This window comes from Penicillium crustosum (assembly GCF_028827405.1).
Source record: "Penicillium crustosum strain IBT 35664 chromosome Unknown utg000003l_segment0_segment0, whole genome shotgun sequence".
NCBI classification, from domain to species: domain Eukaryota; kingdom Fungi; phylum Ascomycota; class Eurotiomycetes; order Eurotiales; family Aspergillaceae; genus Penicillium; species Penicillium crustosum.
The window spans coordinates 803,786-831,612 of NW_026623124.1; the positions used below are offsets into that span (position 1 = coordinate 803,786).

Sequence of the window (27,827 nt, forward strand, 5' to 3'; positions counted from 1 at the left end):
AACCATGATCAAAAGCGGTCTAGAAGGCGGTGGAAGCAGCGTCCAAATCATCTGACTTTTCCTCACTTGCCACTTCACCTTCTCCTTCCCCCAGTCATTAGCCTGCGGTGCTACGAAAAAAAACCCCCAGATCCCACCCTCACCATTCCCGCACATCCATTATTTCTCCTAACTCCCCTCTTGCTAAATTTTGGCCTTCTGTTTTACCCTTCGATGACACTGTCTCGTGATCAACCACATTACCTGACATCTGCGATACGGTCTCCAGCGCTTGTTTGACAGTGGATTTACTCATTCCTAACAGGGTCTCTCTATAACTGGATTTGGTGTCTGCAAGGATCTCCAGATAGGTCCAATCACACAGGTCAGGGTGCTAGGGTGGCTCTGCGAATCACTTGAAGGACGGGGCAGACCATCAAATCTCTCTTCCAAGAATACACCTTTTTTTATTCAGCGCCAGTGTTCCTTCGATCATCGTATTCATCAATTCTTTGATCTCCATTTGTATGCAGTGACCTGAACACTCACCATTCAGCATTCAAAAAGATTCATTCACACATTCCATTGTCTCAGTGGTCTATTGATCTCTGCTTTTTTTTTTTTAAAAAAATATCTCGTGCTTTCTCTGTCATTTGAGCAGATAAAATCTGTTTCCCGACCTCTTTTTTTTTTGTTGTGACTGGTGATACACCAGTTTCACTTCATCTCACGAGTGTTTCTTTCCCTCTATTATCCCCTATTGCTCACTGTACACGGCGGCGGTGCCTCTAAATCTGGGTCTTAATACACCCGCGGCCATCTTTGTTGCATCACCTCCCCCCCCAAATTGAATACAATGTCATCGTCCGTTCATTTCAAATTCAAGTCCCAGAAAGAACCCTCAAGGGTCACCTTCGATGGCACTGGTATTTCGGTCTTTGAGCTCAAAAGAGAGATTATCAGCCAAAGTAGATTGGGCGATGGGAGTGATTTTGAGCTGTCGATCTACAACGAGGACACCAGAGAGGGTATGTTTGTTCCAATTTGCTCCATTTGCTCCTTATTAACAGGAATTCTTCTGACATCTAACAGAATACGACGATGACACCACCATAATCCCTCGGTCAACTTCCGTGATCGCCCGCCGATTGCCAGCAGCGCGCCCTGGGAAGGGCGGTGCTGCTCGTTATGTTTCAGGCAAGATGCCAGTCAATGCTCGCAGTGCCCCTCGCAACGAACCCTCGATGAGCCGAGTAGCACCCGGAACGGGACAATCCGTGAACAACAACGTCCTCGAACTCAATAATGCACAAACAGAAGAAGAGAAGATCAACGCTCTGTTCAACCTACAGGCTAGCCAATGGCAGGAGCAACAACAAGAAATGGCAAAGTAAGAGCACTCTTAACCGGACTCTCGATTATATTGGAGATATTGATTTCATTTAGTGCAACACCCGTACCGTTTGGTCGTGGCAGAGGGAAACCCGTCAATGTACCCGACCACCCTCCGCCTCCAGGGTATCTTTGCTATCGCTGCCGGGAAAAAGGTATGCACCTCTAGCTCAATAATCATACCCCACAGACCGCTAACCTTTGTACGTAGGCCACTGGATCCAAGCATGCCCTACGAATAACGACCCCAAGTTTGACGGCAAATATCGAGTCAAGCGATCAACTGGCATACCACGCTCACTTCAAACCAAAGTCGACAAACCAGAATCTCTGGCCCCCGATGGCTCTACTGAAGATTCAAGGAATACCGGGGTCATGGTGAATGCTGATGGTGATTTTGTCATTGCAAAGCCAGACAAAGCAGCCTGGGAACTGTACCAAGAGAAGGCGAAGGCATCGGCGGCAGCAGCAGCCGAAGCAGCAGCAGCCGAAGAGAGCAAAGCATTGCAAGCTCGAGGTCTGGAGTGTCCAATTGACAAGAGGATGTTTTTAGAGCCAACAAAGACACCATGTTGCCAGAGGACATATTGCAATGATTGTATTTCAAATGCCTTGATTGAAAGTGACTTTGTTTGCCCGGGATGTGCTACTGAGGGTGTCTTACTTGATAACCTCACTCCTGATGATGAATCGGCATCAAAAATTAAGGAATATGAAGCCGACAAGGCTGAAGCCAGGAAAGAGAAGGAAAAGATCCCTGCAGGCCCGGATGGTACTCCTGTCCCCGAGATCTCCGAAACTGAAGCCAAGGAATCTTCCGCCAACAAAGAGCAGAGCCCGCCCAATCAAATTCAAGAGACAGCGCCCACACAATCCAAGAAAAGACCTGCCGAGGACGAGCCTACCAGCCGGAGTGAAACCGTAAACCCCGAGCTGGGTAATGTGCCAAAGAAACAGAAGGCAGATGACGGTCACTCCGATGTTCCGACCCAGGCTAATAGCGTTCAAGACGGTGCACCTGGTGTTGCCCCATCCAATTTTAATAATCAGGAGATGCCCTTCAACGGCTTTGGACCAATGCAAGGCATGCCTATGATGCCTTTCTCAGCTCCTGGATTCGGTAATGAAGCCATGGGGTTTATGAATCCCATGGCGATGGCGTCTGCCAATGGCTTTCCCAGTGGCATGGGCCCGGGGTGGAATCCCATGAACATGCCTTTCAATCCCCTTCAAGCTGGAATGTTCGATCAAAGCAATGGTGGTATGCCCAACGGATTTCCCAATATGTTCAATGGTGACCCGTCAATGATGTTCCCCATGCCCCAGAATGGCTTCCAGGGACCAAACTCTGGAATGAACAACTTCTCAAATCAGCAACGAACGGCTTTCAGCACACCATACTCCCGGGAAGAAGATTCACCATATTTCCGTCAACCTGTGAATCCGCAACGTCATCAGGCTAGAAACCGACGAGTTCGGCCTAGCGATTACAGGGAGCTCTGAATAGCTAAATGCTGACCATGGCTTATATGGATTTGCATTATGGTTTTCCTAGTACACTGTGAATATGCATATTATCTAGAGCGGCTTTCCCCCTTTTTCTTTTTTATGTGTTTTTCTCGTTCTCATGTCATCCTGGGAGGTTTCTTTTCTTTTCTTTTTTCTTTTAACCTTCTTCAGAATGTGTACTACTACTACCATAGCTGCAATAAGAATAATCCAACCTTGAATTATTTCTCTCTTACGCACTCCCCCTAGGGCCTGACATGGCTTATGCATTAATATCTAGCATTAGCTGTTCAATCAATATAAACAAGAATGGTCGGCCTGTTATGCGACCTTCTCATGTCTTTTTAGTGGTCTTTCTATATATCTTTTAAGGTGTATTATGAAGGTGGTAAAAAACGACACTGTTCCTTACTGTTTTCTCCGTTAGGCATTAATACTCCGATCACTTTAGAACTTGGTATTGATCACACACTTTTGATAGATTTGAATGGCTAGAAATCATGTATACGAGACGAAACAATCAGAATAATAAGAGTTAATGGGAGAAAAATTGAGGAAATAGAATCAAAATAATAGTTCCATATGTTAAAAGAATAGAGACAGAGAGGGAGAGAGAAGGTCAGAGAGAGGGTCAGGTGACTGGGGAAAATCGCCCAATTCACACCGTCTCGACTTCCACCGTCCACATCCGTCCACACCATCCAACTTCTCTCACTTTCCTCGGTTCAACATCAAGACCATTCGAATTCTTTATCACTCCAAAAAAAAACCAACCGTCTTCATCGTGTCTTCTCCACTTACTTCAAATTTCAAATTTCGATCTAGTTCGATATCTTGACCTACAACCATCCATCAAATCCCTCCCAGAACAATTACCTGAAAGATCGACTATCATGGCGAAATATATGAATAACCACAGTAGTAATTCCAATCAAATGCAGCGGTTCCTCGACCAAGACTCCCAGAGCACTGTTCTCGCTACTTGCTACAGTGCTGAGTCGTCGACCTCCGAGGTCCACGGCTTCCACTACTGCACTACCCTGGGTGCCGGTAAGTACCTCGTAACGCCAAATCGCATCAATGTTGCTCGGTATCTAATTTTCAAATTTAGGGGTACAGTGGTATCCCTGAGGTCCCTTCGGGGACTAAATCGTCTCTTCTAAGTCCTCCCCACGACATCCTCGATTCCCGCGCGGAACGAATCTGGCCTGGAAATAAGCCAGAGTACAAGGGGGGAGGCAGCGCATAACATCCCGGAAGAGTGTGAGAGACTCTTCTGTGACAGACTGTCTGCGACATTCCTGGGTGAGAGGAATTCCGTGGGACAGGAGTCACTGGGGATGGATGCGTTCGAAAATATCCAGTCAAATCAAGTCGGGAACCCTCGTCATCGAATCCAGCTATGGATAGAAGTGTGGGATTACTCTGGTGATGCTATCTACCGCGGATTTGTGGCTGAACACAATAAGGAGCGGACATTGTTCGTCTTCTTCGAGGACCGTGCACTTGAACACGGCCTCAAATCAGGGTATGCACACCCCTTGTTTTTAGTGGCTGGCCTCCATGTGTTTTTGATTCATCCGCTGACCTTCTTCCTCAGCTTGATTGCTCTGTTTGAACTTGCCGATATTGCTACCTTTGGGTGCTCGCAAATAGTTGCCTGTGTCAGTCGCTCCCAGCGCACTGATGAGATGGAGCTCGTGCGAAGTCTAGGATGGTGTGGATTCAACCTCACCACCTTGGCACCCTGGGTCTCACGTGGTGACCAAGGGTCATGTCTTAGTAATAGATGGCTTTTCTTGGTTGCTGAAGTCTAGCGATAGCATCCATGATTCGCTTACATCGTTTTGGACTGGAGTTTATGGACCTCCCCCCTACCCTTTTTTTTTTCTTTTAGTATCTTGATGCTTGAGCTTGTTGCGCAAGGCAAATATCTTATTCCGAGTATCGAGTATCGCTTCATTTTTTTCCAGTTAATTTTCATGTGTATTGTGCTTTATACTATTCTATATACTATATGATATAGTATATATAATAATGTATGTCTACTGTTCTAATGAGAATGTCACTTTCCCCCGCTTTTGCGGGAAAAAAAGCCGCACGGATAAGATAAGAGATAAGTCATAGATGACCTCACCTAAATTCATCTCTTGACTTGGGCATCACTCCCAACCTTGGGAAACCTTTTAAGGTTCTATCAGAGTGAAGACTTCTGGTTAAACATCTCCTAAAATGTCGAAGGAACGCGTCAAATCTCTTCAGTTCCCCAAATTCCTCCTTCCTGCTGTGTTTTCTACAAAACGCAGTGCGGGGCTTTCTCCAACGGATCATAGACCCCAAAACACCAAGACCGAGAAGTATCTCGACGGTCATGTTTCCTATCTGCGCTGTGCAGGCTGTGCCTCACATCTGTGCTGGACCTCCCAAATTATCAGCAAAGGGTTCACAGGTCGCCATGGCCGTGCCTATCTTGTGTCGGCGGAGCCAGTAGCCACTGCTGTGTCGGTCAGCGCCTCGTCTTCACCAACAGCCTCACTCCCCAATACGATATTGCAGCGTCCAGTTCCTCGTCAGCTTGTTACGGGAGCACATACAGTCAGCGATGTTAGCTGCACATTCTGTGACAGTGTCCTGGGCTGGAAGTATGTTGCAGCGGAAGAAGAATCACAGCGGTACAAGGTCGGCAAGTTCATTCTGGAAACTAAGAAAATCGCCGCCTCTTCATGCTGGGAATCCCCACCCGGTGTGAATCAGACTATGCAAGCCGATCACCGACATGAAATTGAGTCTAGCCCAGCAGATACGGAGTTTGACAGCCAGGACGAAGATGAGTGCGAGGACCTGTTCGCCGGAATATGGAGCCCTGGACTTGCTGCACGTCGGAGAAACCGTGAGATCAAACGTCGTCCTGCGATGTGGGGAATCTCATAAGCTATAGAAAATCCGGGGGATGGATCCTGTGGGCCATTGCATAATGTGACATGATACCCTTTTGAGCAACCTTGATGTCTTTGTCTTTTCCTCCTACCTTTTCTTTTCTCCCATTAGATAAGAATCCATTATAATACCAGCGAACAAGAGTTCGTGATCTATGATCTATTTTCTTTTTGGAAAGTCCGGCATTATCGCACGGGATCCGATTCATTGAATTCATTAACACCCTGGTAATTTAGATGGGTTCTAGTATGTATAAAAGAGAAAGAAAGAACATTCCGGTTCGGTCAGAGGATGCAAGACCACCTTGTTCACGAAGAAGCATCATCCACGCGAGATCGCTTAGAGCCATTCTCCGCAGATTCCTCAGCAGGCCTTTTTGAGGCAGTTTCAGGTTGTTGGGATGCCTGCTTTGCAGGCTTACGTTTGACAAAGGCAGACAGATCTGTTGCTCCCTTGCTAGCTGCGTCAAGCTGAGCTTTCTGGTCCGTCGCGGACTGACCGATAATCTGACCCAGAACACCCTTTAGCATAGCATCATTGGCTTGGTCATTCTGTTCAATTGAGACAGGTGGTCGGCGCAGATCAACAAGCTGGTTTATTTCATTATTAACGAGTTCGAACAAAATATAGAAAAGACAGACGAGAGAGGAATCACTTACCCTTTGTTCCATCTCGGTGATGATCTCCTTGACATTGGCGATCTTTCGCTTGGTCGCAGTTGCCTTGTCCTCATCCCCGTCTTTCTCGGCCTCAAGTTTCTTCTCCTCCTGGGCCATTCGGACCTTGCAGCTCGCAATGGCATGTTCCATTTGGGTGGCGGCTTCTTTCCTCATCTCTTCATCAACTTTGGGTTTATCGTTGCCATCCTCCTCGCCGCCTTGTTGGACTGATGCGAATTCGAGGGCGAGGGAGAGCTTGTAATGGCATTCAGCAACAGAGGGATCTTCCAGAGGATATAGCGAGTTTCTCAATTCGAGAACAGTTCTCAAATCAGTAACCGCTTCGCTGAATCTTTCTGCTTCCAGTGAAATTTCAGCTTGAAGGTCGTGCGTGTCTGCGATTCTTTCTTTGATGTGCTTGATGTCCGAGGACACCACAGTCGATTTTCCTTTGCCCCCGTCATTTTCCTCGGCAGCACTCAACTTCTTAAGGTACAGAACACGGGCAAGATCCAAGACCTCAAAGGCATTGGCGAAATCGTCTTCTTCTTCTTCATCCTCGGCTTGCTCAGCAGTTTCCTCATCCTCGTTGTCGGAGTCGACAAAGTTCTCGTCTCCCGTAAATTGGAAGAATGGCTTGGATTCTGTGGGCTCTGGTTCTCTCTCTGCGTGCTTGGCGGAAGACGACTTTTTCGTCATAGAATTGGCGATCGCGTCTTGAACAAGGGAATCACTGGTGGATTTCGATCCGGCGGAAGATGTATTTGTTGAAGATGCGGTGCCGGATTGTGGTTGCTGCTCTCCAGCTACCTTGGACCCAAGCACATCACTTTTACTCACAGCCACATTGTACAACGACTTTCCGTAGGCATAGAGTAAATCGGCATTCTCGGGGGACAATTCGCCGTTGAGTTCGGCCTGAAGTTCAGTAGCTTGGGAGTACAACTCGGAGGCAGAGTCATGATCTTTGGTCGCATCCTTTGCAGCAGCCCGTGCGATCAAGTCATCGAGTTGGGTTCGTTTCTCTTGCTCCGAGACGGGAGATTGAACATCTTGTAGATTAGCCATGGTGAATATGATTTTGGTGAAGAGTATTTGAAAGAAGAAACAGAGTGAGAAAGGAAAAGGATAGTCTTAATAATTAAAAAAAAGACCAAAGTAGGAGAGTCGAGTGAAGTGGAAAAAAAAGAGAGAGCGAGAGAGAAAGAGATTGGAAGAAGCTTTAGCTCCGGCGCGCGTGTCACGCGTCTTTGATTTAATTGAATTCTGGATCTCTCTCTCTCTCTCTCTCTCTCTCTCTCTCTCTGTCTCCTCCCTCCTTCCCCCCTCTTATTATGCATTTTATCTGAATCTTTACCAGAGCCTTTTCTATTCTGAATTGAATCTTGCTTGAGCTTCGGAACCGGTACCAAATTTATCTCGATCGCGTTTCTTGAAACATTGAGACAATATGGACGCCTCGACACCGCGACATCCTGATCGCTTCAGAATGGCGACAGGGGACCCTATTCCTTCGTCATCGCCTGCGTTTGGAACACCAGCACGTCCATTTCGAATACCCAAGGGAAACGCGCCTCCCTCCAAAACCTCGATTTTACCAATCTTACTTCCCCCATCAACTCTACGCCCAGTAGCCTTTCGAACATTCACTCGCAAACATAACCTCACAATATCATCATCTGCGCTTCAAACGCTAGCAGTGTTTGTGGGCAAGAACTGTGGCTCGGGATGGCGCGAGGAAGGCCTAGCAGAACGAGTTCTGGATGAGGTTGCCAAGATATGGAAAAGAGCCGGCGGAGGCGTAATTGTTGAGGAAGGGAAAGGAGCATCCCTAAAGACAATATTGCAAACCCTCGAGGGTAGTATGAGTGGTGGAAGGGTTGTTGTTGGGAAAACGACCTCCCAAGATGGTTCCTTGAAGGCATCCAGCCTGGGTGTAGATGATGGACGGGTTGAAATAGCGGGTGATACCTCTAAACAAGGGGCTACCGAGGAAGACGACACACAGCTGTCACTTCACCCAAGGCATTGGCTCAAGGTGATCGACGCTTTTGATCTTCCGCGCTTGACGTATAACGTCGACAAGAAATACTTCGAAGCATTGAAGTCAAAGCCATCCTTGTTTCCATCGCCATCTTACAAAACTGCACTATTCCGAGATCGATACAATCTTGTGTATCAGCGATTGCTCCGCAATGAATCTTTTCAAAGCTCATTGGGTGTCGCGGGTGTTCCTTCACTGCAACGTTCTTCGTCCAATATTGCCCACCGGCAATCCTATAAACTGACGCCAATCGCAAATTTGCTCGGCAGAAGTGGAACCTCGCATCTACTATTAGGATTGCTTGCAATTTCCCCTACTGGAGACTTGTCCCTGGTGGACTTGACTGGAAGTGTAGCGTTGGACTTGAGCCATGCCCGAATGATACCCGAAGATGGCGCGTGGTTTGCACCAGGCATGATTGTGCTTGTCGATGGTATATACGAAGAGGAAGAGATGGTAAAAGGTGCTGCGTTGGGAGGAAATACAGGAATCGGAGGTGCAATCGGAGGCCAGTTTGTCGGTATATCAATTTGCGGACCTCCCTGTGAGCGACGTGATATCTCGCTAGGAACAAGCAACAGCCACGGCAGCGGACAGCTGAGTTCTAGTGGTGGATTTGGATGGGTTGACTTTCTCGGATTGGGAAGTGAACGTGCCCAGGGTGCACGGATGAGAAGAATCCAGGAAAAATGCCTACGAGGGGACCAGGAAGCACCAGAAACAACCAGGCTCAAAGTCGCTATCATGAGCGAAGTCAATCTAGACAACATGAAGACATTGGACGCCCTGAAGAAGGTATTCAGCACCTACAATGATCTGTCTCTTGCTGAACGCCCACAAGCCTTTGTCTTGATCGGTAACTTTTCGCAGAAAGCTATTATCAGCGGAGGTGGCCGAGCCGGGAGTATCGAATACAAGGAATACTTTGACTCTTTGGCGCTGGTCTTGTCCGATTTCCCCGCGTTGCTACAACACTCGACCTTTGTATTCGTGCCCGGTGATAATGATCCTTGGGCATCGGCATTCTCTGCTGGTGCAGCCTCAACAGTACCAAGACAACCCATCCCGGAACTGTTCACCTCTCGAGTCAGACGCGCATTTGCTACGGCGAACTCAGAGCTGAATAGGTCACAAGCCCCCGAACCCGCAGGCGATGCAATTTGGACTTCAAATCCGGCACGTCTTTCGTGGTTCGGGCCAGTGCATGACATCGCCATCTTCCGAGATGATATATCGGGAAGGCTGAGACGAAGCGCTGTCAACACCACCCTTGACAATGAGTCAGATGTTACAATGCATGAACCTTCGAGCACTACTGCCGGTGATGTGGTCTTTGCCGAGGGCGAGAGCCAAATCGAAGATATGGGCCAGCAACAGGGAACCAAGGCTGCAACCGCCTCGTCTGGAGCGTCAATGGCCCGCAGACTCGTCAAGACTATCCTGGACCAGGGAACAATTTCCCCATTTCCGCTACCATTGCGGCCCGTCCTATGGGACCATGCCTCAGCCCTGCAGTTGTACCCGCTGCCAACCGCATTGGTACTTGCAGACCCCGAGGCTGCACCGTTTTGCATGACTTACGAGGGCTGTCATGTTATGAACCCCGGGCGCTTGCTACCGGAAGGTGGTGCTCCCATGGCCAGATGGGTTGAGTACGATGTGCTACGCAACCGGGGGAAGATCAGAGAAGAGCGCTGTTAACCTAGTAGGAACGATTTAGTTAATTGAATGTCACGCATCATGAACAGAAATACATTTAGATGCTATGTCATATTGAGACCTAGGAATACATCGTGAAGAGAACATTGTGGTTGCTCTTGCATTAAAACGGAAAAGGCTCAAATCAAAGATATTGAGCTACGCCGAAGCCCTGGAGAAGACGGGGATGGGAATCACGGGCCATGGCAATTCTTAGTCAATGGTGATGACATCGGTATTTCCCAGTGGTTGCAGAGCGGCAGATGTTGAACCTTGGATGTGCAATTGTTTGGGAATTTGCTCAGGTTTGACTTCCACTTCTCTGTCGAGTTGAAGATGCGGAGCATTAAGGCACTCATGAAGCTCGAGTATGAGGTTCCCAACCTTGTTGATACTCGCTACCGCTCCATCTCCAAGGCCATTCCAGCCCTCGCCTTTGGACTGGTAGAGTTTCTCTTGTATAAAAGCAGAAACTTGGACCCGACCAGACTGGTCCATTCCGTTGGCATCCCTTAACATCCAGACCAAGTGATCCTGGTGCATCACTGCACTTAAGTGGAAACGAGACCTCAGCCGAGGATAATGAATCAGGTATACAGTCGGTTTACGCGCGATGACGTGCACGATTGACAGATCCGTCTGATTCGATTGAGGAGTGATCTGATCCAATGACCGCAGCAGAGGAAGGGTGGTAGCCAAGAGCTGGAGGGTTGATTCAACACCGGCTTCAGTGAACCGCTGGTTCAAAGCCACAGTGAGGGGCTCTTGAATCCGACGATGAGGGCTGGAGCTTTCGAATTTGATGCCCAGCTTCAGTTGGAAAAGTGGGGTATTCTTCGAAATAGCATCTGCAACGTCAACGTAGTCAGACAGAGAAGGCCCCTTAGCGCTCATATCAAAGAAGGCAGAGAATTTGTTCTCGGGCCCGTAGGCAAAATCAATTCGCGACAAGGACAAAGATCGGGGCTCCATTCCTTTCCGGATGAGGGATTGAAGAATAGAGAGAACACACTCAAGTCGCTGCAAGAGTTCAAACAGACAAGCGACGACAGAATGCCCAGCTGGCACAAGCAAACGAAGCGCGAAGCCAGAGCCCGTGTCTTCAATAACCAAAGAAGGATCCGTATTTGAGACAAGTGGGACTAAGGATTTGATGCGGGTTTTCAAACTGCCGTGAGCCATCATTATGACAGAACGGGTCTGGCTGTCGATTCCATGGAAAACCAGTCGAATCATTTCTTTGAACTGCGACTGTTTCTTTGCCCCGAAGGGCAAGGTGACCCGGAAAGCAGGTGGAAGTGTGGACGAACTATAGTTGAATAAGAGATCCGGGACTGTGAGATCCGCTTCTAGCTGCAATTCTTTGAATGTTGGCCAGAAATTCATGGCTGGCAAGTCTGCCAGATAACGCGCATTGGCATGGATCGCCAGGATCCCAGTAAGCCCATGGACCAGCTCGGCGCACGTTGTGTAGTTGAGTCGTCTCTGCAGAGGAACAAGAGTTTCACTGACCACATGGGCCTGCGGAGCACCCGCGCTATGATCGCCAATACTATAAAATGGTCCCATTTTCGTTGCCTCGGTTGGCCGAAGTTGAACAAGCCACCAGCGGTCACCATCCATGCTACTGGTCGCTGCAGCGACCCAGTGCCGGTTCCAAAGCCGATGAGTGAAGAAAGCGGTCCGCATTACACCAGGAGGGAACAACTTGCGGGGATCAAGCCCAAGTACTCTCTGGTTCACAGGTTCGAGACCGAGTGCCTTTGTGCCGGAGTCAATCTCATCCACCGCAGTGATACATCGCAGGCGGGCGACACGAGATAATATCTCTTCAATCGATGATTTATAGAGCCCTCGATCACCATCGAGACGTTCCGACACATGTGGTGTCCCACACATGGTAATGGACCCTGACATAGGTTCGATAGAAACCCGAAGAGAACGTGAGGCTGTGAGTTGCACATCAAGGCGACAATCTCCAGGTTCTGTTGGTGATAGTTGAGCCTGTAGTGATAGTGTGTGATTCGAGAACAGAACATGCTTTTTGAGGGTGGTAAATGCGGTAGAGAGAAGATGTGACGTGTGTAAAGCAATGACGCTTCTCAAAATAAGCTCCATAGATAGATCACCTGGGTTAAACCGAATAGCATCGCTGCTGACCTGCTGGCCGTCACGCATCCATCGGAAGCCGAGATGGGATATCCCAGGCTTCGGGTCGCTAGAACTGCCACCGCGGTGACCACTCTTGACTCCGATTTCGAGCCAGCTCTTCGGCCCCGATCTCTGAGGCCAGTACTGAACAACAAGTGTTCGGTGTAGTAGCTCGATACGCAACGCATCTGCCCAGAGGCCCCGAGAAAGGTCCACGGCTTGCTTGAAGAGAATGTTGATTTTGTTCGTAAGAACGAGACCATGGAGAAATTGGAAACATCCCGTCAAACCATCATCACGGAGTAGATCGTTAATCTTACCATCAAGTTCATTGAATATTCGACCTTTGGGGATAGGCGATGATGGCGAGAAAAGGAAGCGAATGTCTACAAAGAAAAACTGTGAAGACTTTGACTCTTCCGCGACTGAGAGATCGAGTTCAAATTCACCAGAGATTGTGAATGTCACCCGGCCATCATGGACCCGGTAATTGCGCAATGGCGGCGGCACTGAATCGTGTAATGCCAATCGCACGCTGATGATTCGGTTGAGTTTAAGTAGCTTTTTGAGTGTTGCTCGTGCCGTCAGTGGCATAGGGGGTTTATAACCGAGCTATGTCAGATGTTAGATTGTTACAGGTTGCGAATCCATTGGGGAGACTCACATCTGGCAAAGAGGCGACCCGTCCCTTTGATAATACCTCAACCGCCGTTTTTAAATCCGGGTTGGCGACTTGTGCTCGAACAAGATCTCGTTTCACTTCGCCAACATACTGGAGAGCTGCGTCGTATGATTGGTGTCGTGTGCGAATGAACCCTTGGATATCAATGAGTCTACTGACATCTGCAGCTTGGCGACTCCATTGAGAGAGGACTAGGAGTTTGATGAACTCGGCTCTCTTCGCATGAGCGAAATCCAACAGTCGCAACTTCTTATGCACATTCTCCGATGACTGGTTGCCGGCTGGTTTTCCATTGCTTGATATCGAACCACCCGAGGCTGGCACTTGTATCGCAGCCAATTCTGTGATCAACTCCGAGAGCTCATTCCAACATTCCTGTACTGAGCGATTGACCAATGTCCCGAACGGAAAGAACCCTTGTGTGATATGTGGTAGTTTGAATGGCGATGTCGGGACAATTTCCACTGCCTTATCTGCGAGCGTTCTTGGATGTTGATCCGAAGGAGCAATTCCACTCGATGCGCCATTGACGTAAGCTGACCCATTCATGCCAGAGAGCTGACCAGACTTTTCGGCATTATCAAAGGCATTAGGTACACCATTTCTGGCCTCATTGAGGCCCGGTCGGCGGACAGATCCCTCAATGTTGACATTGTCCATGACGACACCGGGCATTTCTGGAAGCACAGCCTAGCTGCTTTGGGAGTGTCTGTCGAAGCTTTCCCCTCCTTGGCCCTCTGCACGGCGCAGAACAAGCGACGCAACACAGGCACTGCTCCGGGCTCGATCCAGTCGACGCTGGGTAGGAAGGGAAGCCGAAATCAAAGATAAGGCCACAGGTAGGTCCTCAATCTAATGCCATGCGTTTCACGGGCCGTGCAAACAGAACGCCACGCTCATAATCGGAGGAGCTTGGCGTACGGCTTTGGCTTCAAATGGGCCTCAAACGTCGATCGAGGCTCGGGCGAGGATGGCCACGGGTCGGGATCGGAATCAGTGGGAAATGCTCCGGATTGCACAGGTTTCAGCTTCGACCTGTCTAGCGACTAGCTATGATGAGAGGCGCGATCGGGGATCTAAATTATTTCAAGGATAATAGCAGGGTTGTCGCAATGCGAGGAATGCAGCAAAACAATCTGGTGGGCTGGCAGGAAACGAAAGGTAGAGAGTAACGGTCAAAGTAACTGAGGCAAATTTAAAGTTTCATAGATCATCTGGAGAAGAAGCACCTAGAGAGAAAATGAGTACCCAGAAGAGGACTGGGTCAACAATAATATCTCAAGCCCAAGATGATTTGATGAAAGCGCGATGCGCTGCATGCATTTACCCTACCGCCTTCTATTCGATGCCTGAATGCCTGAATGCCTGAATGTCTTGGTGCCTTGTATTGTGATGTATCACTTTGGTCAGTATGGTAATAAACCCATGTATTATTGGAAGTACTGCTACAACCACGACAGTACAATTTAATATTGGCCATGAAGTTCTCAGTGACTTCCCAATACCATAATACCTTGTAAGAGCTCCCCCCCAAGTCAGCATTGACCCTTCATATGACCTCACATCCCTTTGATCCCATCACCCAACACTCCTACTACCTGGGCATTGTTAACCCAAATGACTTTTAACTGAGCTTTATCACCTTACAATACTGTATGCCTTCTTGTTTCGGTTTTTTTTTCTGGCCATGAATCTGGCTTTCCCTCGCCAGCCATGAGTGTGAGTATACAGGAGAATGTTGAGTCTCTTCCTCAATATCCTGGCGATGACACCCGGCCGACCAGCAACAGGGAGCTTGCTGGCTGGTATTGCTATGGCTGGGCGGCCGAGGTCTTTGTAGTTTGTGCTATGGGTACGTGTGCTTCTACTTCCATACATCTTCATCCTAGACTGTATCTGATCTGAGAAAGGTTCATTTCTTCCGATAACGCTGGAGCAGATGGCTCGAGATCGGGGCGTTCTGCTGTCTGACAAAACCACACCGTGCAGCGAAACCTGGAGCCCCTCGCTGCCACCACCCGGCTCGGATGCACCAGTATATTTCCCCCAGGTGTCAGATGGCGGTCAATGCATCATCTACTTCCTCGGCGCTGAAATCAACACGGCAAGCTTTGCCCTATATACCTTTTCATTGAGCGTGTTGGTTCAGGCAGTCCTGATAATTTCAATGTCAGGGGCCGCTGACCATGGAACCTATCGCAAAAAACTCTTGATTGTCTTTGCTTTCATTGGCTCGGTTGCGACCATGTTGTTTTTGGTTGTGGTCCCCAAAGTTTACCTCCTAGGTGGACTGCTTGCAATCATCTCAAATACTTGCTTTGGTGCGTCTTTTGTCCTTCTAAATTCGTTTCTACCTGTTCTGGTCCGCCACCACCCATCGCTCAAGGAAAGTGAAGAGTCGACGCTGTCAGGTGATAATGTGACGAGCCCTAGGGGCGACCCTTTGTTATCCTCGACCGGGGATATTAGCCGAACAGACGTGGATGACTCCACGCCGCTACTCGGGCCTAACAGGGAAGCCACAAAAACGACCGCCGCCACTATCACTTCCCTGGAGCTTAAACTCTCAACTAGAATTTCATCCAATGGCATCGGTATAGGCTATATCGGGGCAGTGATTCTACAGGTGTTTTCTATTTTAGTTGTTGTGGTCGTACGTCCACCAACATTCTCACTACGCCTTGTACTTTTCTTGATTGGGCTATGGTGGTTTGTTTTTACCATCCCGGCAGCTTTGTGGCTGCGCACTCGGCCAGGTCCGCCTTTGTCCGGCAGCGATGGCAAACCACTCCATTCGTGGATCGGATACATGGCATATGCCTGGAAATCTCTTGGAAAAACTGTGGCGCGGGCGCGACAACTGAAAGATATCGTGATCTTCCTTGCTGCCTGGTTCCTTCTCAGTGATGGAATTGCCACTGTCAGTGGCACTGCTGTACTGTTTGCAAAAACCCAACTGAACATGAAACCTGCTGCCCTGGGACTGATCAATGTGATCGTCATGCTTGCAGGAGTGCTCGGTGCATTCTCTTGGAGCTACATATCGAATCTCTTGAATCTACGAGCCTCACAGACAATCATTGCGTGCATTATCCTGTTTGAGCTCATTCCGCTGTATGGTCTTCTTGGATTCATTCCTGCTGTGCAACGCGTGGGGCTTGGTCTACATCAGCCTTGGGAAATGTATCCTTTGGGGGCCGTTTATGGCCTTGTCATGGGTGGACTATCCTCATACTGTCGAAGTTTCTTCGGGCAACTCATTCCCCCAGGTTACGAAGCAGCTTTCTACGCGCTTTATGCAATTACCGACAAAGGGTCTAGCATTTTCGGGCCAGCCATTGTTGGCGCCATTACGGATCGCTACGGTGAGATTCGACCGGCATTTGTGTTCTTGGCGGTTTTAATTATTGTGCCACTCCCACTTATGCTTTTGGTGGATGTTGACCGTGGGAAACGAGATGCCTTAGCGTTGGGGGCCGAATTGGATAGCATGCCACAAGGGTCTGAGTATGGGACCATATCTAACGGTCAACCCACAGGGGATTCGATTGAGGAGTGAAGATTAAAGTACGGAGTATGTTTGACTGTGATGTTGACAAGTACGAGAATTACTTTGTTTTTTTATTTTTATTTTCGGGATCTACCTATTGATAAACTAGCCTCGGAGTAAATCTATGAAGGGAAATCAATGTTTTAATAGGGGATACATATATCTAGCCCATATGTACCTATGTACTCTGTAGATTACATGGTTAAATTAATATGTAAATATGTAAATACAGGCCACTTGTCAACAACGCAGATATGCGTCAAATATCAAGGGCATGTCTCCGTTACCATTATAGACTATTACTATATATGCATACCTAGGGAACTAGTTACATGTAGTTATTATAATAAATTACTAAGTGCCATGTACGGAGTACTTCCAATTTCCCTATAAATTGGCCTGGTTGTCGAGGTACCAGGTACCTGAAGGGAAAAGGTCCGCCCTTGCAGCCCTGCATAGCCCAGTCACAAAGCTCCACCTTTAGTGAACAAACTGTCCTCAAGTGCCCACCCCCCAATAAAACCTTCCCTCTCTGGACCTTTTAAGCTTGTCTCTACTTTCTTTTATTCAACCTTGAGCATTTTGGGCTTTTGTTTGATTTAAGAGTCTTCATTATGCGGTCTTTCGCCCCTCTAGTCCTAAGCCTCCTTGGAGCTACTGCAGCGGTTCATGCTGCTGAGCCCGAAGTTGCCGACGCTGACACCAATGTCGTCACCTTGACAACCGATACCTTTGATGAATTCGTCAAGGAGCACCCTTTGGTGCTTGCTGAGTTCTATGCACCTTGGTGCGGTCACTGCAAGGCCCTTGCCCCCAAGTATGAAGAGGCTGCCACAGAGCTGAAGGCCAAGGATATCCCTGTGGTCAAGGTGGATTGCACCGAGGAGGAGGAGCTGTGCCGAACCTACGAAGTTGATGGCTACCCTACTCTGAAGGTCTTCCGTGGCCCCGACTCACACAAGCCCTACGCTGGTGCCCGCAAGTCCGACGCGTAAGTCATTCCGAATTGATGGTTATTGCCCTTTTGAAACTAACGCGTTGCTCCAATAGAATCGTTTCATACATGACCAAGCAGTCCATGCCCGCCGTCTCGAACGTGAATGAGGAGAACCTGGAGGAATTCAAGGCCTTGGACAAGATTGTGATTATCGGATACGTGGCTTCTGATGACAAGGCCGCCAACGAGAGCTTCACTTCGTTCGCTGAATCCCAGCGTGACAACTTCCTCTTCGCTGCCTCCAACGACGCTGCTCTCGCCAAGGCCGAGGGCGCCAAGCAGCCCTCGATTGTTCTCTACAAGGACTTCGATGAGAAGAAGGCTGTGTACGACGGAAAGCTGGAGGATGAGGCCATCCTCGAATGGGTGAAGACCGCTAGCACTCCTCTTGTTGGCGAGCTTGGTCCCGAGACTTACTCAAAGTACATGGCGGTACGTCTAGCCTCTTCTATCTCGCATTTGAGCAAGAAAAGAAACTAACTTTCTACAATGGTTAGGCCGGTATCCCCCTGGCTTACATCTTCGCCGAGACTCCCGAGGAGCGCGAGCAGTTCGCTGCTGATTTCCGTCCCATCGCTGAGAGCCACCGTGGAGCTATTAACATTGTTACCCTTGATGCTAAGCTCTTCGGCGCTCACGCTGGTAACCTCAACCTTGAGCCCGAGAAGTTCCCTGCTTTCGCTATCCAGGATACTACCAAGAACGCCAAGTACCCTTACGACCAGAACAAGAAGGTCGATGCCAAGGATGTCGGCAAGTTCATCAAGGACGTCCTTGACGGCAAGGTTGAGCCTAGCCTCAAGTCCGAGCCCATTCCCGAGACTCAGGAGGGATCTGTTACCGTTGTTGTTGGCCGCAACTACCAGGAGGTTGTCATTGACAACGAGAAGGATGTCCTGGTTGAATTTTACGCTCCCTGGTGCGGACACTGCAAGTCGTAAGTTTTCATACAGCTCATCTACCATTTGTTCCATCTCTAACCCACTCTCACCAGACTTGCTCCCAAGTACGAGGAACTTGCTGCGCTGTACGCCGATGTCCCTGAGTTGAACGAGAAGGTCACCGTGGCCAAGATTGATGCCACTGCCAACGATGTGCCCGATTCCATCACTGGCTTCCCCACTATCAAGCTCTACCCCGCTGGTGCCAAGGACTCCCCTATTGAGTACGCCGGATCCCGTACCGTTGAGGACCTCGTTACCTTCATCAAGGAGAACGGCAAGTACCAGGTGGACGGCCTGGCCGATGGCGCCAAGACACCCGAGGAGCGTCCCGAGGTCACTGCGGCCCCCAAGGCCACTGAGTCTCCCGCATCCGATGAGAAGGATATTCACGATGAGCTTTAAGTGCTTACTCGGGATTTGAATGTGTAACTTCATATGTTGTATTCTTTGTCTGAACTTGGACTATATTCGATGCCATCTATTCCCTGTAGATCGTTGTTATCAAAGTCCAGACTTATAGTGGTCTAGAGTAAATCAGTAAATCAGTAAATCAGTAAATCAGTAAATCAGTAAATCAGTAAATCAGTAAATCAGTAAATCAGTAAATCAGTAAATCAGTAAATCAGTAAATCAGTAAATCAGTAAATCAGTAAATCAGTAAATCAGTAAATCAGTAAATCAGTGAATCAGTGAATTATTCTAATTGTTATTATTTTGTGACTTGTCCTCTGTACAACATCGATTTCAGCCAAGCTCAGCCTGGCTGATCAATCGCGTCGCGTGAAACGCGTCGATCTCTTATTCTCTTATCGCCCCGGAGCTCCTGACAACTTCCAACTTTCTGTGGTCAATCCCCATTAGTCTTCATATTTACCCATCCATCATGGTCAGCCCTGCCATAAAACGAAAATCAGAGCATCTCTCCGGCCCTGACTCGAAAAAACCCAAAGGTGGAAGCATCACTGCATTTTTTGGAGCTCCAAAGCCGAACCCCCGGGCAATCAATCAACTTCAACTTCAGCTCCAACCCCACGGTCAAGCAGTTTTGATAAGGCAAAATGGGTTGCTTCCCTGACACCAGAACAAAAGGAACTATTGAAGTTGGAAATTGAGACCTTAGATGAGAGCTGGCTGGCTCACTTGAAGGATGAAGTGGTCAGCACTGAATTCTTGAACCTCAAGCGATTCCTGAAGAAGGAGAAAGATTCCAATGTCAAGGTTTTCCCGCCAGAGGAGGATATCTATTCTTGGTAAATTGGACCACACCCTACTTGGGCCCAATCCGTATGCTGATCAGACTGTAGGTCCCGACACACCCCGCTGCACAATGTCAAAGTGGTCATCATTGGCCAGGATCCGTATCACAATCACAACCAAGCTCATGGGCTATGTTTCTCCGTCCGTGCCCCTGTACGAGCCCCGCCATCATTGGTCAATATCTACAAGGGTATCAAGATCGACTACCCTGACTTCGAGTCACCCCCAATAATGGGGGGCTACTCATACCTTGGGCTGAGCGTGGCATCCTGATGCTCAACACTTGCCTTACTGTTCGTGCCCACCAAGCCAACAGTCATTCCAACAAGGGCTGGGAGAAATTCACACAAAAGGTTATCGACCTCGTTGCTCGAGTCCGAACCAACGGCGTCGTCTTCCTTGCTTGGGGCCGGCCTGCCGGAACCAGAGTGGCAAAAATCAACAAAGAGAAGCATTGCATCCTACAATCTGTCCATCCCAGTCCTCTGAGCGCGCATAATGGCTTCGTGAGTAGATCATCCTCTATGAATTTGTCCTTTAAACGCCTTCTTCGCTGACATGATGATATATACATAGTTCAAAAACGGGCACTTCAAGAAGTGCAATGATTGGCTTGCTTCGCGATACGGAGAAGATGGAATCATTGATTGGAGCCTAGTACCGTCCAAAAAGCCTCTGCCGGCCCCTTGTGTCTCTGACAAGGATGATTCAACCGCTTTGACCAACAAAGTGCCAGTTGAGCCTCAACCTGCCAAGACTGAGGATGTCAAAGTCCAGCCTGGCAAGGTTGATGATGAGTTTGATGATGATGATGCTATTGAAGCCCTAGTGGCAGCTGAAGCAGCAGAGAATGTTTCAAAACTAGTTTAGGCTTCTTCAACTGCATGCATACATGTCATCCTCCTGACCGAGAAGAGTCTTGCGTTGGCTATGTTTGTTTCAATGTTGTTTCAGCCATGGATACTTAAGGAGTTCAAAGGTTCAAGCGCATTTCATAGGATGTTCAGATCGATTTCGGACCGATCTGTATAATGTACACTAGCTAATTGTCGTTTCAATCCATTTCAATCTATTGAAAATGTCCATGTATATGTCTGTATAGGGGTAAATGCATACACGATACGACCTCATGTACCTAAGCTTATTACTTATCGATAAGCTCTTATCGATAAGAGCTACAAGAGTAATCGATTTCTGCAACCACCCAATTAGGAAGGCGGTACTGTATTTTCAGGTGGCGGTGAGATTACCTCAAGGGGAGGTATCTAACAACATCCCCTAAGAAGATTAGGGAAATTAGATAACTAAATAAAGTAAGAGGTAAGAAGTATACTACTTTTTTTTTTTTACCCAAGGAATTACACCTCCGTAAATGGGTTTCTTAGATGGAACTCACTTGGCTTCCGGATATCCCTCAGTCGCGGAATCGCACTCGAGCCTTGCGAGCTTGTCCCACGTGCCAACGATCAAAGGTGCGTACACGATAGAAACATTGATTCCAGCAATGGCCTCCGTCTAACATTGCAACAGAAACGGTGCCGACATTTAATCCCTAAATGGGAGCCCTCCAATGATCTGAATCGACAGTCACCACCCCAAGTGGACAATGACCCTGGGAGGCACATCCACAGAGATGACTTGAATCGCGAACAGCTTTCTGTATCCGCGCACATAGACCCACTGCAAACAATATCTGATGGTCCAGCATCGTTTTCGGTCCCTACTACCGAGCGATTTGTGGGCGATCTCAATCCAGAATCCCTGATTCGGGAAAGATTAGATGAGCCGACTGGAAGCCCTCTCCGGGATCGTATCGGGCTCTGGATCAACTCCCCAGCTGCACAGAAAGCGAAGCCTCGGAGCGTACAGAGAGGACAAACCACAGCCGAAGAATATGCAGCCAATCCCCCAACGCAAAGGGCAGTCGATGGCCAAACCATTGCATCATTACTTCACCAACGGTTTATCGCGGGGATGCAAGCATGCGAACAACTACCCCTCGCGACGCGCCAGCCTTTGTCCGCTATCTACTTCTCCAAGGTCAATCATATTGTACCAATAGTTGACCAGGGGTTTTGCGAAGCTCAATCAGAAGGTTCGGCATCAGTGTTCCTTGAAAAGGCCATCTGCCTCGCCGCAGCAAAGACCCGCGCAGCCAGTCCCCACTTACGCCTTGTGCCAGGCGGCCCAATCCTACCGTCACGCCAATTCTGTTCTGAGATTTACAAGGGATTGGTTGTCGCTATGAACGCAGAGCTAGAACCGGATCGGTTGACACGGATCCGTGTTCTTGCACTAATGTCTTTGCACTGTGAGGGCCTCGAAGGGGCCGAGGCAGCATCTTCACACCTCTGTCAAGCTATCCACCAGGCCCAGACGGTAGGATTACATCTCGGCCGGCCAAATCAAACCTCCACCGATTCCCTGACTAAACTCTTCTGGTGTCTATGGACATTGGACAAGATGCATGCAAGTATCGGTGGCCGACCGGTTCTTCTAGCTGACCGCGATATCGGGATCGTGAAACCCAATGTCAGCGATCAGACGTCACGAGGGGCTTTTGAGGTGTGGCTTGCCGTGTCAGATCTGCTCGCAACTGTGATTTCGTTCTACCGACCCTCCGCAGAAACCACTAGCGGGTGGGAAGAGGGTTTCCCTGCATTTGAGGATATTGTGGGGGAGGACACCCAAGGTGATCTGGATTTTGCTACCCTAGGTATGCCTGTCATAGAGATCTCTCCTGTCTTTGTCGGGGCTTCGAACTAACCGCGAGCAGGATTCTTGGAGCTTTATTACCATTCTGTTGCTATTTTGTCCTGTCGGTATAAACCCACCGAGAATATTGATGGCACCAGGCTCTCTTCGGTCAGACAAGGACTAGCAGCTGTTCGAATTCACTCCATCGTCGCCTCGGAGTGTGCAGATGACCTACCACCTCTTCCGATCGTGCCATACTCTGTCACCTTGTCGATGGGTGTTTCGTACCGGCAACTCCGCTCGAGCAAACTTATTACGCACCTTGACCGAGCGAAAGCTAGTCTTGAGGCGTGCCGTTCTGTCCTAGAAAATCTTAGCCCTTATTGGTATTCCGCCGAGGCGATGGCCCGGCTGGGTCAAAAAGCCCTGCGCCAGATTCAAGGCAACCCACAATCCTCTCAGACAAACCATACGGGTTCACCTCTGCTACAAGAGGTAGCAGAGTCCTCGCACAAACCAGTCATTACCGATAGCTCAGTATCAAAGAGGCTAGAGTCGATCAATCCCGCACCCCAGGGCAATGATCCCCCCCCGAGCCAAGAGGCAGCGCAATAACAGCGATGGAATTGCAGCTGTATCCCCGGCGCCGGAAATCACAATGGACGTTCTCCAACCTCCGGTGGACGATCTAGATACATCTATGCAGGATGGGTTTACAGATATTGACACCTTGTTTGGAGATTTCCTAGATATCTCTCTTCCCACCCATTTCTGGGATCCTATTTTTATGGAGACTCAAGGGCAAACGAATGAACCGCAGTCATAATCATCATCATTATAAATATATGCTGTGTATATAAAAAAAAATTGAAAAAAGAAACTATACATGATGCAGCATGAATTTTAGTGCCGAGCCGCTCGCCTGTGCAACCTTCCAGTAGGTAGGTAGAATATACCCAGGGCACACGAGGAGCCGTCCATCGTATTTAAAAGTCAGGGATTGACTGTAGCCAAGCCCGAGTTGGCTCTCGAATGTGGTATTCAGTCTGAAAGCTTCATAGACTCATGCTCGGACATGCCGTTATCCGCCAGATGGGCGAAATCAACAGCCTTCGTATCAGCATCAAAGCCCATCATGTTCACGTTATCAACGTCGAAATCAAACCCCTTCTCCTGAACCGGGGCACCATGTTGTTGGGCGTTGTCATCAGCAAAGAAATCGGTATTGCCCGGATCGTCAAAGTTGATGAGGGCATCGAAGTCATTCTGGGTAACCTCGGCATCATTCGCCAGATCCATGAGTTCAGTGAGACTCATTTCAGAGGGCATAGCAAAGGCATCACGATCCTTGTTGCGGTTGGCATTCGGATTGAGGTTATTTGTGCTGCCGTTTTCGCTTCCGTCGGAGTGCGGTGGCGTCGAAGCGAAAAGGTCTCCGGTAGACCGTCCGCCCGCGGAAGGACCGGAGAGTTTGGGGTATGTAAGGTCCGGAATCTTCTGAGCAAGAGAATCCGGCGGGGGCGTCAGGGTGTGCAGACGGGAGGGAACGGCAGTGGTGGTGGATTGGAAGGGGTCTGGGGATGCGGTAGGTTGATCGGGGGGATGTGATGAGGCGGAAGAAGACTGGACGTCTTGGGGGAGACGGTGAGCTGGATGCCTGCTTTTCGGATTGCGGCTTCAAGGAAGGAGGTGGCGAAGTCTGCGGAGGCGTAGATCTCACGCAGGCGCTGGAGGATGCGCATGCATTGATAGAAGCGTTGGAGACTGGTCATGCGGATGCTTGGGTCCGTGGACTTGATGTCGAGGAGATGGATGATCACTGCGGGTAGGAGGACTGTGACGCCGGTGGTGGGATAGTACCGGGTCAGGTCGAGGCAATGCAGGTCCTGAGCGATGGCAGTGATCTCGACTGCAGCGAATCGCACCTTGTTCCGGGACATGTCCTGGAGTTCGGCGTCTGTAGATGGGTAGGGGATGGCGGGGAGGACTTGTGGGCGGTGCAGAGCGCTAGATGTGGTGAGATAGACCATCTTCAACAAGGCACGGTGGGAGTGAAGCACTTCGTCTGCTTCAGATAGCTTCGATCCACTAGAGGCTACATATTGGGTTTCGACGGGGAGGTTGGCCAGCCAGTCCTCCAACTCCTGGTCACAACTTCGTACCTCGAAAGTCTCCGCAGTGGATTTCTTCGGGACGAGCATCATCGTGGTCTCCATGGTGCCACCAAACTTATGGCTAAGGACCGAGTACTGGGCAGATAATACGTGACTGACACAGAGACAGAGTTTTGCTTTCTCAATGAACATCAAGGCGAGCTCGCGCTGATGGCTGACATTCTGGAGAATCTCCGAGTTGCCAACGATCGCTACGATCTCGGGCGAGAAAGGGTGAAATTCAAAATCATCGAGGCTCAGCATGGGCACATCACAATCGTCATCCTTGACACGCATGGGCCGTCGCATACCCAGGGCAATCAGTCGATCACGGGTGTAAGTGCTCCACCAGATCCGCTTCCACATGCGTTGGCGACGCACATCCATCCGCGAGTTTCCGGGATCCCGATGTAGGCCGATGGTGTGGGCCAAAGACAAACTGACACCCATCCAATGCCAGGTGTCCTTCTGGTCATCGGGAGTCTCGTACCAGTAGGTCATGAGCAAAAGCGATTGCACGAGCGAGATGCGGTCCACCTCGTAGTCGAAATCGTACAGGAGACGGGCACGTTGGAAGAAGACCTTTCGGGCAACCTTGCGGGTCTGGTAGCCGGCGGCTTGCAGATGCTTCATATCAATGAAGGCGACACCGGCGAACATGACGGCCTGGAAAAGCAACAGACTGATGCGGTGGATTCCATCGTTCTGGACGATATTCTGCAAGAACTCCTCCAGGTCGAGCAAGGGCATATAGGTGTGAACATAGTGGATGTAGCTCTTCAATAGTTCGTTTCGTAGCGCCACGTCGGGGATGGTCAAGGCACCCTTGACAGCCAAGTAGTCAATATCCTCTTTCTGAAGCCGTGCGGGGAGTCCTCGGATGTAATCTGGTAAGAACCCACTGGCAGATTGTGTATTGCCAAAATTGGGGTCTAAAAGTTGCTGGATTTGCGAAGTCACATTCGCCAATGGCATTGAGGCGGGAACTGCTGGGTTCGGGGCCATACGGCGTCGATAGTGATCATCAGAGCCGATGCGTTGAGCCTGATTTTGATCTGTTTTGTTGTGTTTTGCTTGTCAGCCAAATGGAGTCCTTCAGAAGTTTGGAAAGAATTGACGAACATAGCAGATGAGGCATATGTTGACCCTGGTCAAAATCCACCGAGGCCTGCGAGGGGGACGTTGGCACCAAATCGGCCAAGCCTGAAAGATCACTGAGTCGATGGAAAGGATTCTCCTCTGAGGCCTCTGGAGATTCGGAGTGGTTCTCTATTTCAACGCGAGATTTCCTAGATCCCACATGTCAGTGACTCTTATCATTGGTAAATTGGATTTCAATTCCACGAACTTTCTGCGTTTACTCTCTGTGACCACACACTCCACCTGATCTAACCGGCAATTCGTGCATGGAGAGCCATTCTCAACCACGTCACATCGCACTTTACGGGCACGGCAACAGCAGCAGGCTTTGGAGGCGCGTCTCTTCACGGGACGGTTATGAGCGGAGAGTCCGGCCGTGGAGGCCTTTCTTTTCCCAGATTCGGTATCAGTCATGTTGTGTTATTGCGTCCGGGGGCGAATGGGGGACATTCGAGTTATATAGAGACACTGGGCATGTGATAGAGAACTGAAGGGGGAACGATGTGTTTTAACATGTGAAGAGGGAAAAGAAGAGAAAAAGGGAAAAAGAAGTCCAAAGTAGAAAATCGAGAGAGGAATCCTTTTTTTATTTAAATTGAAAAATCCAAAATAAGTTATGCCCCAGGTTCCCACACTTTCTATTACCATGGTTGAATCCACCAACAAGCCAAGGTTTGAGGGGGAAGAGATCCGCAGGGAATCAATTACGGAATAAATTACTGGTTTCCCCCATGTATTTCAAAAAATATTATACGGTATTGTCAGGATTGCCTAGTTAGGTAATATGCCACTAACTCAGGGGGCTAAGGCCGTCAAACCGGGGTACTTCGGACACCGTTGCGGCCTTTGTTTGGCCTTTTGGTTGGCCTTTGTTTGGCTTCTGTTTGGTCTGTACCGTCCCTCGGCCCGGTCACGTTACGTGTCCAGGTGTCTTTGGGGGCTCCATGTGAAAGTCTATCGGTCTATGATATCATTCTCTTCAAAAACACTATACACCTAAAGGTCGGCTATATCTTCCTATTAAGTCGGCTATAGACTCAACCCATACTAGTCTCTTATAAGTACGAAATTTTGAAGCAGTTCACATTGAATCTCTTGATAAACGTTCCCCCTTAACTCTGGATAGCATATTCAGAATTCAGACTCTTATTCCCTCTTTTCAAAGTGGGTCCCTCATCCTCCGAGAAACACCGACCAACAAAAACAGAGCTAAAATAAATCAAATAAATCAAATAAAACCCCGTGAAGATCCTAGATTGCGGGTCAACGTGGGAAAAGGGGAGTTTTCAGGATTTTCGCACATTCCCCCGACCCAGACTTTTCAGCCAAGACTGGAGAGAGTTCTCCAGTCTCCGACAAGCGGAGCCCATGTGGAGGGAGATTAGCCCTTTTGAGGGTGTCTGAACGTCTGGACCGATGAGTAATATCACTCTTGGTGTCTTACCTTTTCAAATTAAACATATTTATGTTGTACATACTGGACTATACACAATGCTAATATACTCTATGCTCCATACAATATATATATGTATGTATGTATATATCAATGTAAAGATCCAACTATTTTATATATATCCAAAACTATACAGAATTTCATCGTTGATTCCTTACATGTAATATCATAACCCGGCTATACCTACGTAATAGCACGGCCCTAAAGGCTCCATTTTGACGCAGCTCTGTTATATTATTATTAATCTTCCAGTCTAGGCCTTCTACAGGTGGAACACCGTTCTTCTGTGCGACAATTAAATGATTGTACTTTGTACAATAGGTATGTTATGCTTTGTCTGGAGTACTTTATCTATGTTACAAGTTATATTGTTTAGTTCTCATAGTTATTTGACTCTACATATTGTATTGCACTACCCACAATCCACATCCACGCCCCGGAATAACGACGGTGAACTAGCCGGAATCCGTGGAGTACCCCTGAACGGGCCCAAATGAATTGATGTATATCCCGCACCGTGTTTCACACGGCCTGCCGAGTTTACCCTCACGTGGACCCAAAGTGCCGATTTCCGGAAGAACGCAT

At 48.8% G+C, this 27,827-nt stretch overlaps 13 protein-coding genes across 13 annotated transcripts; 10 read left to right on the plus strand and 3 right to left on the minus strand.

Moving 5' to 3' along the window:
- Window positions 1-835: 835 nt before the first annotated feature.
- N7487_007346 (cleavage polyadenylation factor subunit MPE1) lies at window positions 836-2,874 on the plus strand (the record flags this gene model as incomplete). The annotated part of the gene is made up of 4 exons (XM_056875076.1): window positions 836-1,007; window positions 1,072-1,369; window positions 1,426-1,526; window positions 1,583-2,874. 4 exons carry the CDS (start codon window positions 836-838, stop codon window positions 2,872-2,874), a joined length of 1,863 nt encoding a protein of 620 aa, XP_056727264.1.
- Window positions 2,875-3,815: 941 nt separating this feature from the next.
- Window positions 3,816-4,697, plus strand: N7487_007347 (ornithine decarboxylase antizyme; the record flags this gene model as incomplete). Its single annotated transcript, XM_056875077.1, has 3 exons — window positions 3,816-3,930; window positions 4,045-4,408; window positions 4,481-4,697. 3 exons carry the CDS (start codon window positions 3,816-3,818, stop codon window positions 4,695-4,697), a joined length of 696 nt encoding a protein of 231 aa, XP_056727265.1.
- Window positions 4,698-5,112: 415 nt separating this feature from the next.
- N7487_007348 (yippee/mis18 family protein) lies at window positions 5,113-5,811 on the plus strand (the record flags this gene model as incomplete). The annotated part of the gene is made up of 1 exon (XM_056875078.1): window positions 5,113-5,811. One exon carries the CDS (start codon window positions 5,113-5,115, stop codon window positions 5,809-5,811), a length of 699 nt encoding a protein of 232 aa, XP_056727266.1.
- A 314-nt stretch (window positions 5,812-6,125) lies between these two features.
- N7487_007349 (SHNi-TPR domain-containing protein) lies at window positions 6,126-7,544 on the minus strand (the record flags this gene model as incomplete). The annotated part of the gene is made up of 2 exons (XM_056875079.1): window positions 6,126-6,407; window positions 6,477-7,544. 2 exons carry the CDS (start codon window positions 7,542-7,544, stop codon window positions 6,126-6,128), a joined length of 1,350 nt encoding a protein of 449 aa, XP_056727267.1.
- Window positions 7,545-7,965: 421 nt separating this feature from the next.
- Window positions 7,966-10,221, plus strand: N7487_007350 (DNA polymerase epsilon noncatalytic subunit; the record flags this gene model as incomplete). The annotated part of the gene is made up of 1 exon (XM_056875080.1): window positions 7,966-10,221. One exon carries the CDS (start codon window positions 7,966-7,968, stop codon window positions 10,219-10,221), a length of 2,256 nt encoding a protein of 751 aa, XP_056727268.1.
- A 210-nt stretch (window positions 10,222-10,431) lies between these two features.
- On the minus strand, window positions 10,432-13,726 carry N7487_007351 (mediator of RNA polymerase II transcription subunit 14; the record flags this gene model as incomplete). The annotated part of the gene is made up of 2 exons (XM_056875081.1): window positions 10,432-12,981; window positions 13,034-13,726. 2 exons carry the CDS (start codon window positions 13,724-13,726, stop codon window positions 10,432-10,434), a joined length of 3,243 nt encoding a protein of 1,080 aa, XP_056727269.1.
- Window positions 13,727-13,906: 180 nt separating this feature from the next.
- N7487_007352 (uncharacterized protein) lies at window positions 13,907-14,101 on the plus strand (the record flags this gene model as incomplete). Its single annotated transcript, XM_056875082.1, has 1 exon — window positions 13,907-14,101. One exon carries the CDS (start codon window positions 13,907-13,909, stop codon window positions 14,099-14,101), a length of 195 nt encoding a protein of 64 aa, XP_056727270.1.
- Window positions 14,102-14,163: 62 nt separating this feature from the next.
- On the plus strand, window positions 14,164-14,420 carry N7487_007353 (uncharacterized protein; the record flags this gene model as incomplete). Its single annotated transcript, XM_056875083.1, has 2 exons — window positions 14,164-14,219; window positions 14,261-14,420. The coding sequence occupies 2 exons, from the start codon at window positions 14,164-14,166 to the stop codon at window positions 14,418-14,420; spliced, it is 216 nt and encodes a 71-aa protein (XP_056727271.1).
- Window positions 14,421-14,764: 344 nt separating this feature from the next.
- atg22-1 (putative autophagy protein Atg22) lies at window positions 14,765-16,610 on the plus strand (the record flags this gene model as incomplete). The annotated part of the gene is made up of 2 exons (XM_056875084.1): window positions 14,765-14,903; window positions 14,962-16,610. 2 exons carry the CDS (start codon window positions 14,765-14,767, stop codon window positions 16,608-16,610), a joined length of 1,788 nt encoding a protein of 595 aa, XP_056727272.1.
- Window positions 16,611-17,215: 605 nt separating this feature from the next.
- pdiA (protein disulfide isomerase PDI1) lies at window positions 17,216-18,944 on the plus strand (the record flags this gene model as incomplete). The annotated part of the gene is made up of 4 exons (XM_056875085.1): window positions 17,216-17,592; window positions 17,652-18,030; window positions 18,096-18,535; window positions 18,593-18,944. 4 exons carry the CDS (start codon window positions 17,216-17,218, stop codon window positions 18,942-18,944), a joined length of 1,548 nt encoding a protein of 515 aa, XP_056727273.1.
- A 481-nt stretch (window positions 18,945-19,425) lies between these two features.
- Window positions 19,426-20,669, plus strand: N7487_007356 (uracil-DNA glycosylase; the record flags this gene model as incomplete). Its single annotated transcript, XM_056875086.1, has 5 exons — window positions 19,426-19,492; window positions 19,564-19,792; window positions 19,847-19,989; window positions 20,109-20,305; window positions 20,376-20,669. 5 exons carry the CDS (start codon window positions 19,426-19,428, stop codon window positions 20,667-20,669), a joined length of 930 nt encoding a protein of 309 aa, XP_056727274.1.
- A 515-nt stretch (window positions 20,670-21,184) lies between these two features.
- On the plus strand, window positions 21,185-23,111 carry N7487_007357 (transcription factor domain-containing protein; the record flags this gene model as incomplete). The annotated part of the gene is made up of 3 exons (XM_056875087.1): window positions 21,185-21,271; window positions 21,330-22,515; window positions 22,576-23,111. The coding sequence occupies 3 exons, from the start codon at window positions 21,185-21,187 to the stop codon at window positions 23,109-23,111; spliced, it is 1,809 nt and encodes a 602-aa protein (XP_056727275.1).
- Window positions 23,112-23,537: 426 nt separating this feature from the next.
- farB1 (putative C6 transcription factor (Ctf1B)) lies at window positions 23,538-26,310 on the minus strand (the record flags this gene model as incomplete). Its single annotated transcript, XM_056875088.1, has 4 exons — window positions 25,998-26,310; window positions 25,772-25,938; window positions 24,140-25,704; window positions 23,538-24,119 (listed from the first exon to the last, which is right to left on the minus strand). Exons 1-4 carry the CDS (start codon window positions 26,201-26,203, stop codon window positions 23,538-23,540), a joined length of 2,520 nt encoding a protein of 839 aa, XP_056727276.1. The 5' UTR covers window positions 26,204-26,310.
- Between the last annotated feature and the right edge of the window lie 1,517 nt (window positions 26,311-27,827).